General features: G+C 34.2%; 3 protein-coding genes across 7 annotated transcripts; 1 reads left to right on the top strand and 2 right to left on the bottom strand.

Annotated features, from left to right (window-relative positions):
* Positions 1-179: 179 nt before the first annotated feature.
* On the bottom strand, positions 180-8,040 carry Edem2 (ER degradation enhancer, mannosidase alpha-like 2). Of its 2 annotated transcripts, none has more exons than XM_012372038.2 (17): positions 6,970-8,040; positions 6,848-6,893; positions 6,527-6,627; positions 6,408-6,447; positions 6,217-6,329; positions 5,981-6,134; positions 5,675-5,803; positions 5,444-5,615; positions 5,214-5,371; positions 5,040-5,144; positions 4,601-4,945; positions 4,357-4,524; positions 4,186-4,284; positions 3,770-4,087; positions 3,470-3,683; positions 3,209-3,321; positions 180-3,128 (listed from the first exon to the last, which is right to left on the bottom strand). In XM_012372038.2, the coding sequence occupies exons 1-17, from the start codon at positions 7,089-7,091 to the stop codon at positions 1,431-1,433; spliced, it is 4,095 nt and encodes a 1,364-aa protein (XP_012227461.1). In that variant the 5' UTR covers positions 7,092-8,040; the 3' UTR covers positions 180-1,430. The 2 variants fall into 2 exon arrangements, with proteins under 2 accessions (XP_012227461.1, XP_012227462.1); XM_012372039.2 differs by having other exon boundaries at positions 4,357-4,521; positions 6,970-8,039.
* Positions 8,041-8,218: 178 nt separating this feature from the next.
* Positions 8,219-13,392, top strand: Mlf (myeloid leukemia factor). Of its 4 annotated transcripts, none has more exons than XM_012372047.2 (7): positions 8,219-8,433; positions 9,167-9,332; positions 9,408-9,693; positions 9,824-9,977; positions 11,209-11,298; positions 12,040-12,103; positions 12,609-12,835. In XM_012372047.2, the coding sequence occupies exons 1-6, from the start codon at positions 8,384-8,386 to the stop codon at positions 12,056-12,058; spliced, it is 765 nt and encodes a 254-aa protein (XP_012227470.2). In that variant the 5' UTR covers positions 8,219-8,383; the 3' UTR covers positions 12,059-12,103; positions 12,609-12,835. The 4 variants fall into 4 exon arrangements, with proteins under 4 accessions (XP_012227470.2, XP_012227469.2, XP_012227467.2 ...); XM_012372046.2 differs by having other exon boundaries at positions 12,040-12,099; XM_012372044.2 differs by lacking the exon at positions 12,040-12,103 and having other exon boundaries at positions 8,220-8,433; positions 12,609-13,392.
* Positions 13,393-13,517: 125 nt separating this feature from the next.
* LOC105675084 (uncharacterized) lies at positions 13,518-15,850 on the bottom strand (the record flags this gene model as incomplete). Its single annotated transcript, XM_012371887.2, has 4 exons — positions 13,518-14,556; positions 14,666-15,220; positions 15,379-15,568; positions 15,639-15,850. Coding segments are annotated over 4 exons (1,137 nt in total), but the record flags the coding sequence as incomplete, so codon positions are not given.
* Between the last annotated feature and the right edge of the window lie 1,462 nt (positions 15,851-17,312).

A 17,312-nucleotide genomic window follows, 5' to 3' on the forward strand; every position in this document is an offset into this window, starting at 1 on the left:
TATATAGTATTTATATTTACAATTAAAATATGTAACATATACAAGAATAATATACTCAAGCTAATCATGTGTGATATTGAAATCAGTATAACTATGAACATTTATATGCATTGTGCACATTATGTAACATTGTCATTAAAAAGATTGAATTCTTATATTCTATTATAAGACACTAATGCTGTACTTCATAGAATATATTCAGGTATAATATCGGTGTACAAATTTACAAGTAAAAAAAGGTATAAAGCGGAAAGTTATCAAAAGGCCAAACTTATCTCAAATATTTATAACACCATAATAAAATTTTACTTTATATAACACAGTGCTTCTTATACATTATATACACTGACACATATCTCTCTGTACATCCTATGTACATTTAAGGCATACTTTAACTTATTTGCAGCCAACAAAAATTCTTTTTAAGTTGCTATATTATATTCGACATATCGTTTATCATTAAGTAGCAAATTTCTTTTTAAATACAATTTAAATATTTTTATATTAAATTAAGAATATTAGAATTGTGTATAAATTATAAATATTTAATTAATAGCTTAGGATAATATGTTACTGGCGTAAAGTTCAGTATCGCACAATTTCTGATGAAATACCGTTTTGTAAATCAATTTCTGACATTACATTAATACGAGCGAAAAAGATTAACATTTAAAGTCCTTGGAACAAATTGAAAACTGATTTGAGCATGTTTATTTTTATATTAAACATTATTGTAAACTGCAGTATAGAGTGAACATATTATCGTTAATCATGGCACATCTTTGGAGTAAAATAGTACAAAATGTCAAAGCAAAATTAATGCGTCTATTCCAACTCATGATGCTACCACCATACTCTTATATCACGGAATATTAATGCTATCCTCTTTTCTTAAAGAGATTTACAGTCATATTATACAATTATATAATACAAATTGTAGATTTATCAGGACATGAATTTGCTTTCATGGAAGAAAGAATATTTGCCACTATCATACTTTTAGGGGTGTGTGTATATAAGGATATACTATAATACACGAAATATACATCAGTTAGCGCCCTGTTTCAGAATACAACTTCACAACCACTTTAACACATATGAGTCACACCGGTTACGTTCATAATACATATTATACATTCTACAATATCACCGGCTTCCTTCAAGTAACAAATTGAAATAGATTTTTCTCGTAAGCACCAGTTTAGAATTCATAGAATCTCCATAGAATTACGACATAGTCGGACGATTTATTTTTTATCGAGTATTTTGCTAGAACATTGTGTGTATACAGATCAATTAAAGTTCACTGCACGCACACAGCCGAATTCTAGTGCAAAAATATCAGTTGCAATAGCCTTACGGCTGTTGAAAATTGATTTCTCGGTCTCCGCGTAATAATTATAATTTAGCCTAAATCTGAAAAGCTATTGTTATAATTCATCGTCGATATGTTTAGCTGTATGTGATTTTGATTTGGCTTCCTGATCTGTGTCTTTCACATATTTCTTCTTATACTTCACATCACTTGGCTTTCTCGTACCATGCTGCGTGTCTGAGATCTGTGAGTTTTTCTGAAATACCGCGAAGTCTCTCTCCTCATTGGCAACCCATACAGGCTTTTGAAAGTCTTCCAGTAGATCAGTCGGTATAATTTTACTTTGACCTGAATCTTTCTGATCAGATGATTTAGCTCTTAAATTAGTTTCACGATTATGTTGTGTATCACTGACGTCATTGTCACTACGCTGCGATAAAGTTCGTCTTTTGTTGGGAGTAGTTGTTCTTACATTGGAGATATCCATAGTTACAGGCATATTAGAAACATGAAACTTTTTAATGTCATCCGATGCAGAGTTTACAGAAGACTTATCTTCCTTGTCTTTGACGGTCGTTTCCTCGAGTTTCGCTTTCGCTGCTTTTGTTGGTCGCATAAAATCTATCTCATCCTGAAGAGAGCTTTGTATTTTATTCTTTCTATCTTCGCCATCGCTCTGATTTTGAGAGGAGTGCAGAATAATATCGTTGGATTTGACGGAGTTCTTATCTTTCTTGTCTTCTGTCACAGCATTTTTCGTGGCATCCCTTTGATCATACTTCCGTAAAATATTTTGCTCGGAATACTTTACAGCTTTCTCTATTTCCGTGAGTATAAAATATTCGAAATCCTCGATTTTTTCATTGCGCGATTCCTTGTCCTTCTTCAAGATTTTGATGTTTTTAGCTTCGAATTCTAATTTACCTCCATTACTGTCGCTTATAAATTCTGCGACTGCCAAATCGTTCTCCTTAGTTTTTCCAAGTAAATTTTCTCCTTTATCTATATTTTTCAGGTTCTTCTGCAAATCGGTAATCAATATATCGTAATACGAGCTATCTTCCTCTCCCGATTTCTCCAGGTGCCTTTGTACGCCGTCAATTAATATTCCTTGATATGTGGTGTGCACTTCGGCATGAATACGATCCAATAGCGCAACGTGTTGATTGATAACCTCGTCTTCTTCGTCAAACAAATCGGTCAATAAGTGTCGTAGAAATGAATAATTCTCAACCTGCGCGATGCCAGATTCCGAGATTTTCAGCAATTGCTCCATCTCCGGTCTCACCGATTTCATATTCTTCAACTTTGTGGCTACAGTTTTCAAATTCAGTACCATAGTATCCATATTTGTGAGTAGATATTGTTTCAATAGCTTCTGCTTGTTTGATTCTGCTAGCTGTCCCATCTTTCTAATGGACGCGTTTGGTGCAACCAGCAGTTCGTTTAAGAACCACCGAACTTTCTCGGACAGTGATGTTTTGGTAAGCACGCCACGCGCCTTGTTCACCCAATTGTAATAGCTCTCCAAAATAAAACTTCTGATTCTTATACCTTTGTTTTGTTTACTGTTGATAAATATCTGATTGACGAACACTTCCTTCAGTTGATGCCACAAGATCTCCACCGGTGTAGAAACTGGTCTCAAGATGATAATCGCATCTTCGGATGCAGCAGTGATCCTTACTTCACCGCCGAGCGAATCTTTGATGATTTCTGCACGGAAGTAATGAGAAGCGATTGTGTCGGCTTCGTCCTCCAGCGATTCAATTATAGGAATCGTGATGTCCAAACTCGATCCGACAGCTGTTGCCTACATACATATACAGAATTTTTTAAGTACCGTATAAAATATCGAAAAAAGAAATCTAATTTTCATGAAAAAGTTCAAACCTGCGAAGTCATGTGTCGGCTGAACAGAAATGATTTCAACGATCCTTTCAGACGTTCGAACAGCGATAAGTCGGTAGGCGCCTTCAGCTGAACTTCTTCTTTTGAATACGTTCCTATTATAGGTAGCAAATATATTAATAAACAGCACATAGATGTTGTATTATATAATTAACATTATCCAGGATGTCCAAATCTTCAAATTTTCAAAAAAAAGGAAACAAATTATTAATATAAGAATGCTTGATATCCTACAATTCTTACCAAGTGTAACAGTAAGATCACCATCCGCTGCATTAATAGCTCTCATCAACTCCGCTGCCTCTGTGAAGAAGAGGAACACGACGGGTATCGTGACGTCATCCACCTCCTTTCCGTCGCCAGACATTGCGAACATGGGCGAAGTCGCCGCGCTTGAACCCGCAACGTTATCCAACACTATTCCGGCAAGCGCACCGGCTCGTTGAATTCTTCGGGCCTAGTGTTTCACATGAGAATATAAAGACAAGGTACTAAAAGCTGGCACAAAAGAAAATTTCTCGTGCAAAGACGTAATAAATATACCTTTTCTATAAACATGCAATTTCCACGATCCATGATCACTATTTTGCCCGCCAATTTGTCCGCGTTGAGCAGATCTGTGCAAGCTGCGGGTGGATATGTGAATATCACCTTCCCGATAATTTTATAGAAGCTCTGTAACTCAGGACCGAACTGCGCCGGTCCTGCTAACAGCATAACTTTTTCCGGTGGGTCCGTGTTAGGTCTTACAAACGTCACGGTTTGCGGTTTAGTTTCCGGCTGTTGGGTTTGCATTTTACTCAGTTCGACCATTTCCTGCATGAACAGTAATCCTTCCTCCGAATCCTGCGGTGTTTTCGCCTGTTCGAACAAACGACATATTATGCCTCGTATTACGCGGTAAATAATAAAGAAATATTGAATAAAATTTACGATGTTTTATGTAACAAGTAAGTTACATTAGAAAATGTGTGTAAAAGCTGAACCCGCCCATCTGCTAGTGTTAGAGTTGTTATTCCCATATCACTCAACATTTTCAGATGTTCCAAGTTATTCGCCTGCAAAAAAAAATTAGATCTTTAGGTAAATATCTTTGCAAATCAGAATACGCGAGTATGATTTAAACGTACCTGAAACTGTGATGCACTTAATCTTCGTTTAATCGATCGCCTTGGGCACACGTCTTCGACCATATTCCTCAAAGGTTGTCTCACTGATGCGGGAAATAAGTGCAAACTGTTCGGGCAAGTACGGTCAAATTCGTCTACGTGCACGATATCCATGCGTTCGAAATCCTGCTTGGATTAAAAGTGTAAAATACAATTCGACAATGTCTAATCATTCCTTATCAATTGTATGCTGTGGTACACTTACAGATGAAACATTCGTCCTTATAGAAGCAAGCGTGAGTGGCAGTAAATGACCCTCAGTGGTAAAAATAAATTCGTCCAAGTCTAAAACCAATTCTCCTGGTTCCGTAAATAATAAAAATAAGTATTTAAATGTCTCGGACAGTACAAAGCTATCCATCGTATCATCGTGTTTGTTTGTTCTAACATCTGACACGGCTGCGTAACCACACGGCACTCTTGCATACGTTTGCAGACTTTTGAGAACCTTACGTCCAACTCCTAAATAATAATGATCGCCTGTGGCTCGATACAGGAAGTACGTCGATTCTAGAAATTCCGGTCTCAGTGGATGGTGTCCCCAATGCACCTATTTCATCAATATTATTAATATTACGTCTAACATGTGTGAATGTGCGATATAGCTATTTTATAATTACCAGTTATGTGTAAATAATTTATACCTGAAAATCAGTGGTGAACGCTTCTGGTATAAAATTGTGTCTCTGCATAACTTGATACAGCATTTCATGTGTCTCCACAGCAGGTTTGATGTCGCCTTTCAGGACCTATAAAAAACGCAATAACAGATTAGTAAAATTTCTTTTCGTTAATTAAAAGGAAAACTTGTAATATACCTGCAGACCTGGCCAAAAGGCCAACAAAGCGTCCATGAAATTTTTCGAGTTAGTGTTCGGTCTATGCATATGCACATCCAGTAGCATAGGTCCTTGACTGACGTATTTCATTACAGCTTGATAGTGCTTGTTAAAACGCCCCAAGTATTTTTCATCGCCTGCGTCAATACAAAATATGGTTATGTACATATCGCCGGAAACATATAAATAAAAAACATATAAATAATCACCGAGTAAAATATATGCCTTGAGGCAATATTCATAATAAGAGTCTATTCCAGCGCCGACACCGGAATCTCTTCGTACCCAGTCGCCAGAGTTTACGTTCAGCACGGATCCCATCAAGTCTGTACCACGATGTCTCATTCGCCACAAAACATCCATGGCTTTCTGCGCTTTTTCCTAGATTGTTGATTGATATTAATCACTGCACTCACTGCATATTTTACTGAATAGTTTACCTCGAAAATCGGTTCACCCGTTAATCGGGACAAAGCAGCCATTTCTAATATCATGCTACCTGCACAAGCGGTACATGTCTCCCTCGATACTTCCATAGGAACTCCTTTCATACCATGTTTTAAATTTATCTGTAAAACAAAATATTAAAATGTTAGCCAAATCAAAAATCACCAAGACTTAACTATTAGAATATAAAATAAATTCGTAGTTTTCAATAAAATAAAATTAATTTTAAAATAATTTTGAAAATAAATGCATGTTAACATTTAAATGAAACATTAAAATGAAACGTATCATCGGCTTACTCTGCCATAAGGTATTCCGGTAGTTGTGTTAAATGCAGGTAAAAATCTATATCCTAAATCTTTAGCTAAATCCAAAAGTTCTCCTCTGTACCATGGCATTATATCAGCCCTCTGCTGTAGATATTCGGCTAATATATGACCACTGAGAAGACCTCTAGAAAACATTTAAACAAATAACATTTAGTATATTTTAAACATATTATAACACATGTTATAACCGCAATAATTCTACTCACCCCAGCATTCTAATATTAGTTTCAAATAGAGAAACAATAACATCTGTATCAAAGCTTACATCTCTAGCAACAAGTTTGACTGCATTTCCGAATTCCTCCAAATCTCCCAGTACCTAATATGTAAAATGATTATATTTGCAAATTAAATTGCCACTTGCCACAAATGTTAAATTGTATACGATTGAACTTACCACTAATGTATCTAGCGTATCCACCAAAGTAAGTGAAAAACTAAAAATTACAAATTAAAACGTGTTACAATTATGGCAATATTATACTAAAAAAATCAAGGTAAAATCAATTTTCTTACTTTCCCAATGTAGAATCTATATCACCCCTATTTGGTTCTGAGCCTCTGTATCGCCCTTTGCAGCTTAATGGCATCAGTTCATCAGCGGGATATGCATTATCCTTGAAGAAATTAAAAAAATTCTTATTACACTTACTTTCTATTAAAATAGTATGCTTTATTCGATAAAAAAATATTTAATTTTATAATTTCTTTTATTTAATACACAAATTATCTGTCATATTAATATTAATAAATCTGAGATATATAATTATTATCTTGAACAATGCAATGACATGAATCAAAAATAAAGATGTAATTAATGTATTAAGCAGTATTTACCATATAAGCATTGTATGCATGATAAAACATATCCCTTGCTTCTTCCCTGTAAAATATAACATTACAATTATAAGGAAAATGGTAGTGTATAGTGGTTTAGACACATAGCAGATAATACAAACTTTAAAGCTTCTCTCTCCTCCTTGCTCATGTATTCTAACGGATCGTCTTCCGATATGGCCCATAATGCCTGTATACTACATGCCACAAACAACAGTCTCCAAATAAAAGCATGGTAAGCCATTGTTTGCTAAAAAAAATAAATCCCCTTTTTGTCAAGATATCAGACTCTTAGTAGCGCACATGGTCCACCAAAATTTTTTCCATCTAATCCATCTCATTTCAAGAATTCCATTGTCATATGGAAAGTGTGAATCGAAGATGTATCACACGGATTCTCTCAAGATCTTTTCGCTTCTTTCTTTTCCTTTTTATTTATTTCTATCTTTTCTCTGCACATGAGACGTATTATCGTTTTTCGAATCAATAACACATCACATTACATAGTTTGATGAAACTTATGCATTATGCGAGCTTATCATTTCAGTTAGGTGGCCAGACGTGTTCGTTGTGCGATTGCGAGGATGAATCATAATTTTATCTCGCGACTGCGAACTAGATTTAGAGAACGGTAAATCTTTTTCCGAACCGTTCGATGCTTCTTCGGAGATGGTTGATGACACGTCAAGATCTATTAAACTGACAGGCGAAGAGAAGTGTACAGAACTGTCGTTATCGGAAGAAATAAACAAGCAGGACAGCTGATTGCGTATTTTTATCAAGGCCAGATGATGTGGCCACAATTAGTTCGCCGAGACAGTTTCCCGGCTCGTAACGCGGCATAGACAAGCACCATATGTTCGTCACGCAGCAAGACCGCAAGTTTTATGCTTTTTCGTCTTATCCCGACAGCTTTTGCACGGTCACTCGAATATCCTATGCTCTGCCGTGTTAACTAACGACAAGTGGCGGCGAATTCTCCGCATCTGACATGATTATCGCCATTTAGTAACCTCCAATCAATCCGCCGAAGCAAATGAAGCAGGTTCTGATATGCCCGAACAATGCTGGGCCCCCGAAATTTCTTCTAGATTTTAGAAACACTCTATTTAACAGCCAATTAACACGTCCGACGAAGCTCGTCATGCGTCAAATAAAATATTAGCCTAATGGAGAATTCACACCAGCGCATCTTCGCTAAGTTAGAAGAAACTATCACTAGATAGCGTATGCATCAGCACGTCTGCGCTTAAAGCGAAATATCTTAATGCATTGCATTAGCTAATGGACGTTTATTATTGCCTGTTTCCATTGGAAATTGGACACAGAAGCAGTGTGAATTCTACATTATGTTTGTCGCACTTTGTGGATCATTCTGGAACTTTCCAGATTGCAACTGGGGAAGATGCTCTCACGCGTTGCAAGTGCATTCGGTCGTTTTCGTGTGTGACGCGCAGTCAGAAAATCCGTCTTCTATCGATCGCTACAGTAAATTTTTCGAATCCCGAACTCAAGCCCCCAAGAATATTCGCCAAAATGTCCTTATTCGGATATGTGGGTGATGACGATATTTTCAACTTTTTCGGGTAATTCTCACCGTTATTTCTACTGGATATCACGTATCAGTTTGAGTTGCTTTTAAGATTCTATGTGGAAAGTGATGGGTGTCACAATGAACGCTATCAGACACATTGTTAATATTTATGACTTGTACCGCATCGAAATTAAAGTTTGTTTATCTATGCTTTTGGCATAATTTATATGTTTGAGATACAGAAGAACAAGTTATTCATGTACCTCATCAGATAGAGTGTAGAGTGATTTCAGAGTGTTGAGTATATTTTATGTACATTTTTTTACAAGGGTTTTTTTTCACTAGAATATTTATATGAAAAAACCACAAAGTCATTGAGTTGATTTCATTTTTTGGTATGTAGAAATATGAAAACTCTGCTGGCTTCAACAATTTGTTAAAAATATTTTGCATTATGGCACATATTTCTGAAAATTACAGAAGATGAGAAATTTATATTTAATAAGTAACTTTATTTTTGTAATAAAGATTTGGAAATACTAGATTAATCAAAGTTAATATCTCAATTAATCTTGGTGACATAATTGTTTTAATATCTATGTGAAGACATTATTAATATCAATTAAAACAAGTTTCTATAGCAATTCATCTGTGATATCAATTGTTTTGTCCTATATTTTTTTAAAAGTCAACATGTCTTAAGAAAATACAATTTACTTTGCTATTTGTTTGAATTAAAAAATCTGTAAAAATAAAAAATAAATTTTTAAATTACTTATGAACAGCTCGTCAATGAATACCATGAGGCACATGAATACCATGATGAACTCCATGCTCACTGACCCGTTTAACATGATGAATCAGAATGCTCTTATGCCTCATCATGGTAGAAGCCCTTACAACGACATGCCACTCTCGCTATTTGACCAACATTATGGCAGATTTGGTTTTGTAAGTATAATTTGAGATAATTGATCATAGATTAATAACTAACAACTTTAAAATTATTTGATATTTAATTTATAGAATAATATGGCACCAGCTGGAAATTGTCATTCGTTTATGAGCCAGTCTGTAATGACTATGTCCAGTGGCCCTGATGGACGCCCACAAGTTTATCAAGAAACTATGTCTACAAGAGTGGCACCTGGTGGTATAAAAGAAACTAAAAAGACAGTAAGCGACTCTCGTACTGGAACAAGAAAAATGGCTATTGGTCATCATATTGGCGAAAGGGCACATATCCTTGAAAGAGAGCGAAATGTGCATGGTGATGAAGAAGAACACCAGGAATTTATCAATCTTGAGGAAGGTAATTCTTTTTATAATCTACAAAATTGTAAAAAATTATAAAAATTAATAACATGAATTAATGACGGAAAGAGATTAAAAGAAATTTTTTATTTTACATACAAAATTTATCACATGCTTATTTATTGTAGAAGAGGCAGAGAGTTTCAATCACGAGTGGGAAACGCGTACACGACGCGTTGCTGGTGCAATTGGTGCTGCAGGTTCAGGTATAACTGCTAGTAACTACAGACATCAACCAGAGCCAAGACAATTGGCTTTACCATCTACCACAAATGTACCAAGGTTAGTTTTTTTTTAATTAAAAATGCTGAAGTAAATAATTATTGTTCAACAAGTGAAATCGTACCCAAGGTAAGAATATGTAATATAAGTTTATTTTTGTATGATATTGGCAAATTATAAGATTGTATATGCACATCTTATTACATATTTTGTGTACTATATTGGGTCGTTCGGAAAAAATTTGTAAAGATTTTTAGGGAAAATTTGAAGACGATTTTTTATATTAGATATACTTTTAGTCAACAATGAATTGGCTCTTCTTCTCCGATGACTTTCTGCCATCTTATGGACAGCTTCATAATTCTTTCCTCTCAGAATTTTCTATCTTTCTAGAAAAAAATTTCAACACAATTTGCTCAATCTTTACGAATTTTTTGAACAATTCAATAATACTCTTCACATACTCTATTCACATTTACAAATTTTTGCATAACATTATGATATTTTCTACAATGGCATGTGCATGTCATGATGCTATTCTATCACACTCTAAAAAAATTTGGTATTGTAGTGGGTCTTTTAAATTAAAGCTGACAATTTTATATATTTATAAATTAATTAATTTGAATGCATGCTAGGGTGAAATAAATGAAATAATACTTTGATTGCTACCTAAATATTAATTGGATATTTTTGTATCTTAATGTGCTAATTTTTATATTTATGTATTATCAAATTTTGTTCAATGTTATGTCAATTTTAATTAATTGGATTATTAACTTTAATAATGATTCATAGAAAATATTGAAAAATTTTATATAAGACGTATGTGAAAGTAAATACACCAGAAAATAATAACTGGAAATGCAACATTCCGCATTATATAACTTTATATATGTGCTTTATATATTGTATTTTATAAATATATTTTTTTATTTTCTCTTTTTTTTATATACAGCTTTAAAATAAATATATGCATGTTTGCTTTTCAATATGTATTATTAAGGGAGCATAGATGTATATTGCACATTGCACATATTTATATTGCAAGCTTATTTTTATAGCTTTTCTTTTCTTAAATAATATTGTCATACAATATTCTTATAATATTGGGATAAAAATATAAAACAAATAATTTCTAATCTATAAATTATAATTATGATTTATATTTTTTTCTTATGTATTATTTTTTATGATTTTACTCTTTACTATTCTCTTTTGTCTATTGGAATATTTTTCTTATTTCTTTTATTTGTTTATTTATTGGTTTTATTGTCATGTGCTTTTGTAGTGGACATTCTAATAGAAGTACACGATGGGTGGCCTCTCCTAGACGTGCTATAAGGTCCTTGAATTCTAAAGTAAAAAATGCCTCTCCACGGTAAGTTTAGTTTCTCTTGTATTCTCATTTGCTGCATATTATAGTAATTATGATATTTGAAATTTATAAGACTATGTAAAGAATATATTTTTGAAAATAAGCTAAAGCAAAAAAAATTTTTTTTTATAAATATATAATTGAATATATAAAATAACTCATTTTACTTCATAATTCAACTGAATTGTAGGCTTAGATTTTCATAAACACATGTATTATTATCCACAAGAAAAAAAAATGCACTGCAATACATAGATAAATAAAAAATAATGCTCTATTTAATGATTTTATTTAATAGTAAAAATTTTTATTTTACTAGTAAAAAGATTTATTAACAAGTATTATTATTTTTTGTAATTATTTATATGTCTACCATATTTTAAATATTTTTTAAAATTATGATTTTTTAATTCAATTTTCAATTAATATTTTAACGTTTCTTATGAATATTATTATTAGTCTTGTCTCACTATTTCATAGAGATGAAATTCTCAGCGAGATATTTACTGTTACAATAGAATACAACTTTGATTATTTGTCGTTAACATTTTCGAAATTATTCTATGGCATGTTTTGTTTTTGTTTCATGATATTCTGCTCTATCAATTCTATAATTGTACTGTTATTAATACTATGGTTTTAATCATATTTAAACTATGGCCTATTATATAGAACGCATAATTCGTAATGCAGCGAATCTGCTAAGATTGGTATAGAATATACCGTCTTATGTCTGCATTACAGGTACAGCCGCAAATATTAATAAGTTAAAAGCATAGTAAACAGCAGTGACACTTGTGCAACGTAAGTACGTTGCGTTTCTTTCTATTACTTATTATTTGTTTTATTTATATTAATTCTGTTTCCAGTACTAATTTGTAATTACAAGTATCTTTGTTTGTGATATGTTTTTAGATTAATATTTTTAATAGTATTTATATGTTGATAAATACATATATTAGGAAGCAGAAGTGTACATTGATATTTGGAATGGCAACGACCGATTCTATTACTTTAGAATAGAAAAATATGTCATATTAAATATATTCTTTTTTACCTTCAAGAGCAATATAATTGTAGAAATAAAATATGGCATTTCACATTATTAAAAGATGAGAGCATGATTTGTTTTTATTGCTTGCATTCTTTTTTCTTTGCATTCTGTTTTTTTTTTTCCACATTTGAAAGTTGTACGATTTCGCAGTAATAATTCCAGCATAAAAATGTTCATGCTTCAGCTTCCTTCTTAGACTTGTCTCGTCCGACTTTTATGTTATACAAAAATATAATATCAATTTGATATATATTTACAGCTACAAATCTCCGGAATCCGCCACACCTTCGAGGGCTGAAGTATTACCGACGTCAGCGTCTGCCTCAGGATCTCGAAAACGTGAACGTGAGCCGGATAAACAAGTCAGTAATAAGCGTCACGCTGTACCCGATAGTGACGACTAGATCATCTCAAATTATTATTCGCAATATACTTTACTCTATCCCCATTATAAAAAAACCTCGATAATAAGACACTTTAAACAGAGCAGGTTTAGAAACCCTTCTTTTTCATAATTATTAACGTTTTAAGGATATTATATAATTATTTTTTCTAATGGTTGTTTTCCCACTCGCTCATAAAATACATTCTTCTTTTGATATAATAATCACTTAAATCAATACAGTATAAAGCTTTTTAAGTAGCGAAGTCATTATCTTGTAAAACTATTTATTCCAATAGTTTTAGTTCAATTATATGTGAAAAAGGTAACAAATAAATTTTTGAAGAATAATACATATTTTTGTTATTAATGAAAGGAATTGTTAATTTTTGTTGAAACGTGTTTTATCTTTTAATGTGTTAGATTTATCAGGTGTATCAGTATGTACAAATTACATGAGAATAGTAATAAGTACAATTCTGTTTATATGAAAGATATGAATAGTCATGAAATTTTGTTAGATTTAGATTCTGAGATCTTATATAGAAAATACAAATATGCTTACGTATGTAATTAGACATACTGACATGAGTTTCTGCTAGGTTCGCCTTTATGTAATGGAATATTTAATTGTAAAATAAATAATTTCTTGTTTCAAATATGTTCTGAACTTTGTCTTATATAATCATCTCTGAAACCGTGTATCAATACAAATAAGATGTTTATCTCTTTAGAAGTGAATTCATATATAATGAGAAGAGGTATTACCAACATTTATATGCGATATTTTATCGTTCAAATAATTTATTCGAATAAAGATAAAATTTAATGTTACAATTGTATATTATTCTAAACCAAACACAAAATTATCCCTCTTATACCCACCCGATACAATTGTATTGAACAGTTCTTTCTATATATGAATAGTAATATATAATTTGTTCCAACATTATTCAATGAAAATATTACATCGATCTATTAATATTATTAATAGAACGCAAAGTTTATATCAGTCTAAAATTAAAAAAATTAAGCATTTAAAAACTCTTTAAATGATACCAATATAAAATAGCTTATAAAATATCAACTTCGTATATGTTCTATAGATAAAAAGCGGATATAAAGTCATAAAACTTAAATTTTACTTTTAAGCCATGTTATTCGATCGCATTTATTAATGTTTTCATTGAATTACACACGGAAAACGTAATAGCAACAGAGAATTTGCAAAAATTTCGTTACTGTGCGAAATTTATTGTAAAACAACGACACTGTTCTACGAGCTGAATCACATTATTTGAACATGCCTTTTCTTTCAATTAATAGTTTTATACACAGAATAATTAATGATTTTATTTTTGCGTAGATATGTTGCACTTATCTGAAAGCAATTTTTAAAAATATCATATTCTATGTATAAAAGTATTAAAATAATCAAAAAAGGTATACTTTTTAAAGTGCGTGATTCATCTTGCATATTTACAAATATGTAATAAAGCACACTTAAGACAAAGAAAATAAAAGAATGAATAATAAACTACAGCAGTAATAAAAGAGAAAGGAAAAGTAAGAGGAAAGCCGGCAAAAAAAGTAACGAAACGTAATGTTGTGTTGATGCTACTTTGGGTGAAGTGATTTCCGTCTGTTAATTTGCTTCTGCTAAGGTGTTGATTCTCGCGTCGATAGCCAATAGCTGCGCCACAAATGACGAGTCACTCATGACTGTGGCTAGAGCAGAGAGTATATTCTCCAATGCATCCTGCGAAATGTCAAGCTGTCGAGCGCATTCCAATATTATCTCCATTTCCTCAGCGTCAGGACTCATCTAAATAAACAATAAGAGCATTTCTATCAGATATATTTCGGTAAATACAGACTTCGCCGAAACATTTTTCCATTTTGATTAAATCTTGAATCTTGATATAGTGCTGTACCTTAGATGAATTGTAGAATTTATTGAATCCCATCTTAATTCGCTTCTTTCCATCACCAGTCTGGTAGAAAATTGTGAAGGTCTGTGTGTTATTCATGTCTAATACAACCGGAAAATATATACCGGCGGTAACATGGCCTTTAGTATCTCTGGCAAGGAGACTCCTGTGATTGTAAACCAAATTTCTACGTTCTGTAACGTCAATGGCAGTTAAATATGGCCTTGCCACATAAATGAGAGCGACTTGCATCTCCAAGGCACCAGGTCGACGAGTTTTCCTCTCATGCCACTCGACATAATCAGGATCGTTAGCACACAGACAATAGTTGTACTCTTTTTTGCAGGTCGGCTCATCGGATTGTGTGAACCAGCCCGTGTGAGGGTATAACTTATCGGCCATCACAGTGATAACGCGCGCTACGTGGTAGCCGGGATCGAGTAGCATGACACCACGGCGTCCGTTAATCTCAATTCTCAGGCACACTAGTACATGTTCCTTCTCACCGCTGTCTGCCGCTGGTGGACCACCTACATAGCTGGCGATATCAATAATTGTCTGCAACACAAAATAAATTATTAGCAATTTTAAAGGAGAATATGTTTAATTATTATTTATCCAGCATGATTCTGTCTAAATTAACTCAAGTATCATGCAGATCACACACAATTGATCTATATTTGGAATATATATGATTAAATGTTTGAAAAACTCACCTCTTCACAAGATACTAAATAGAGGCCACTTGCTATTCCTGGGAATCGGTTGTTCAAGCCTTTCAATCGATGTAATAATTCAAATCCAAGACCGACACAAGTATAGTGTTCTTCTGTTATTAGAGGCTGATATTTACGATAGAATCGATCCAATGCACTTTCTCCGCTTGCAATGTAGTCCGTATAGAACCTGTTATTAATATTACATATATTAACAAAAAATATAAACAAGGGTGATGACAAATGATCGTGTTGCATACCTGAGGAAATTGCCAATGGTGTCATAGCGATGCTCACGCAATAAACGTTGCGTTTCAAGTTCAACGCTGCCCGCTAATTCCTCATACTGTTCGACCGTGGAGACGGTCAGGGCTGGTGACTCGTAATGGGCCCAAACCGGCAGGGGTAGCGGCACACCCCTGATCCAGGGCCCGCGTGCCTGCCCCTGTGGCTGGCACCATGTCTTCGACGTTTCGAGTCAACTCGGCCATTCACTGCCCCAGCGACCAACCGTTGGCACAAAGCCATGCTCGTCCCTGCAGCTGCTTATTGGCTCCACAGGGCTCTCTCCGTGTTTTATACCCTTCTCTCGCTCTACATTCAAACATAAATTATAATGTATTATTTACAACAGGCTTTCTGCGCGTTTAATATAAAGTTTACACTTGAAAAATATCTTTGGATCAAAGAAAGGAGGAAGAGACCTAATAAAACGCGCTTTGAAAAGGCAAGATTGCAAAAAAAATCTACTAAACTATTTTTCTAATTGCAAGAACGCGATTTCGGCTGTACATCTGTTTCAAGCGATTCCCAATGCGATGTAGAACGCGTAATATCCTTCGGACACAATGGGTTCTAATTGCGATGTGACGCTACCGCGACATCGTGATGACGTCGACGTTAATTTTTTTCTTTCCCCGGTTATCTCGCGCAAATCATAATATTTACATATACGACCGTGATTACCGTAAGTCCACTGCTATTTAAGCACACGGATCAGCACGGTGCCATAAGACAAAATCTGCGAAATAAATGCGGAAAGGCGGATCGGATTTGTCGTCGGCTCGGTATCCAACATGGTGGTATGTACGCTTAGAGGACGCGCGTGCTGAATCAATACACGACCAAATAGATACGTAAGCGCGTGCCACGTGTCTACTGGCGACCTTCGTCGTCATGTCTGCGATTTCGCGCGTTCGTCCGCTCGTGCTAAATACGCCGCGTCGTATTTTGCCGTGCCAAGATTTTCTGTGGAGGGGAAAAAAAAAAGGAGAAAAGCAGAACAACACCCGTTATCCGCGCCCTTTTACATGCAATTCCCGTCACACGATTCTGCGAAAATGTTGCACACTCGATTTGCGAGGGACGATTGCTCGACAAAAAATATCAAAACTCATCTGTCATCGAACGTCGCTAGATGAAAGGAGATACGAGGAAAAATGGTTGCAATTTTCCTCGAGCATGATTAAGAGAAAACACGTCGATGACTTTCGTCATTTTACATTCGCAACAGGAAGCTCTGATCGACAAACCCACATCTTGCGTTCGCGCTGTACAGTTTATATTACTCTGACGTATATGCGTGGGAGTCATCGATAACTTATGGGGGGGGATTTTCGGAGTAAAGGGCATACGAGACTTTCATTGGAGAGAATGGAGTGGGAAGGGATTTTCCTGGAAGTAGAACGTCACATCCCGTTTTTTTTTTTTAAATTTAAGTACCATAAATCTTGATATTACGTGATACAATCGTGATATCGATCTTATTGTTCGCGCGTCTCGCACTTACCCATACAACGAGCACACCAAACAAATAAAAACTTTCTCTCCGCGTGAGCTTTGTTCGAAGACTCACGTGCCCGAACTCCAAGTAGAACTGAGAGATGGGATACTAGCGTAAGGTTATATACGTTCAGCTCTCTTTATCCCTCCTT

Source organism: Linepithema humile, chromosome 5 (genome assembly GCF_040581485.1).
Source record: "Linepithema humile isolate Giens D197 chromosome 5, Lhum_UNIL_v1.0, whole genome shotgun sequence".
In the NCBI taxonomy this organism is placed as follows: domain Eukaryota; kingdom Metazoa; phylum Arthropoda; class Insecta; order Hymenoptera; family Formicidae; genus Linepithema; species Linepithema humile.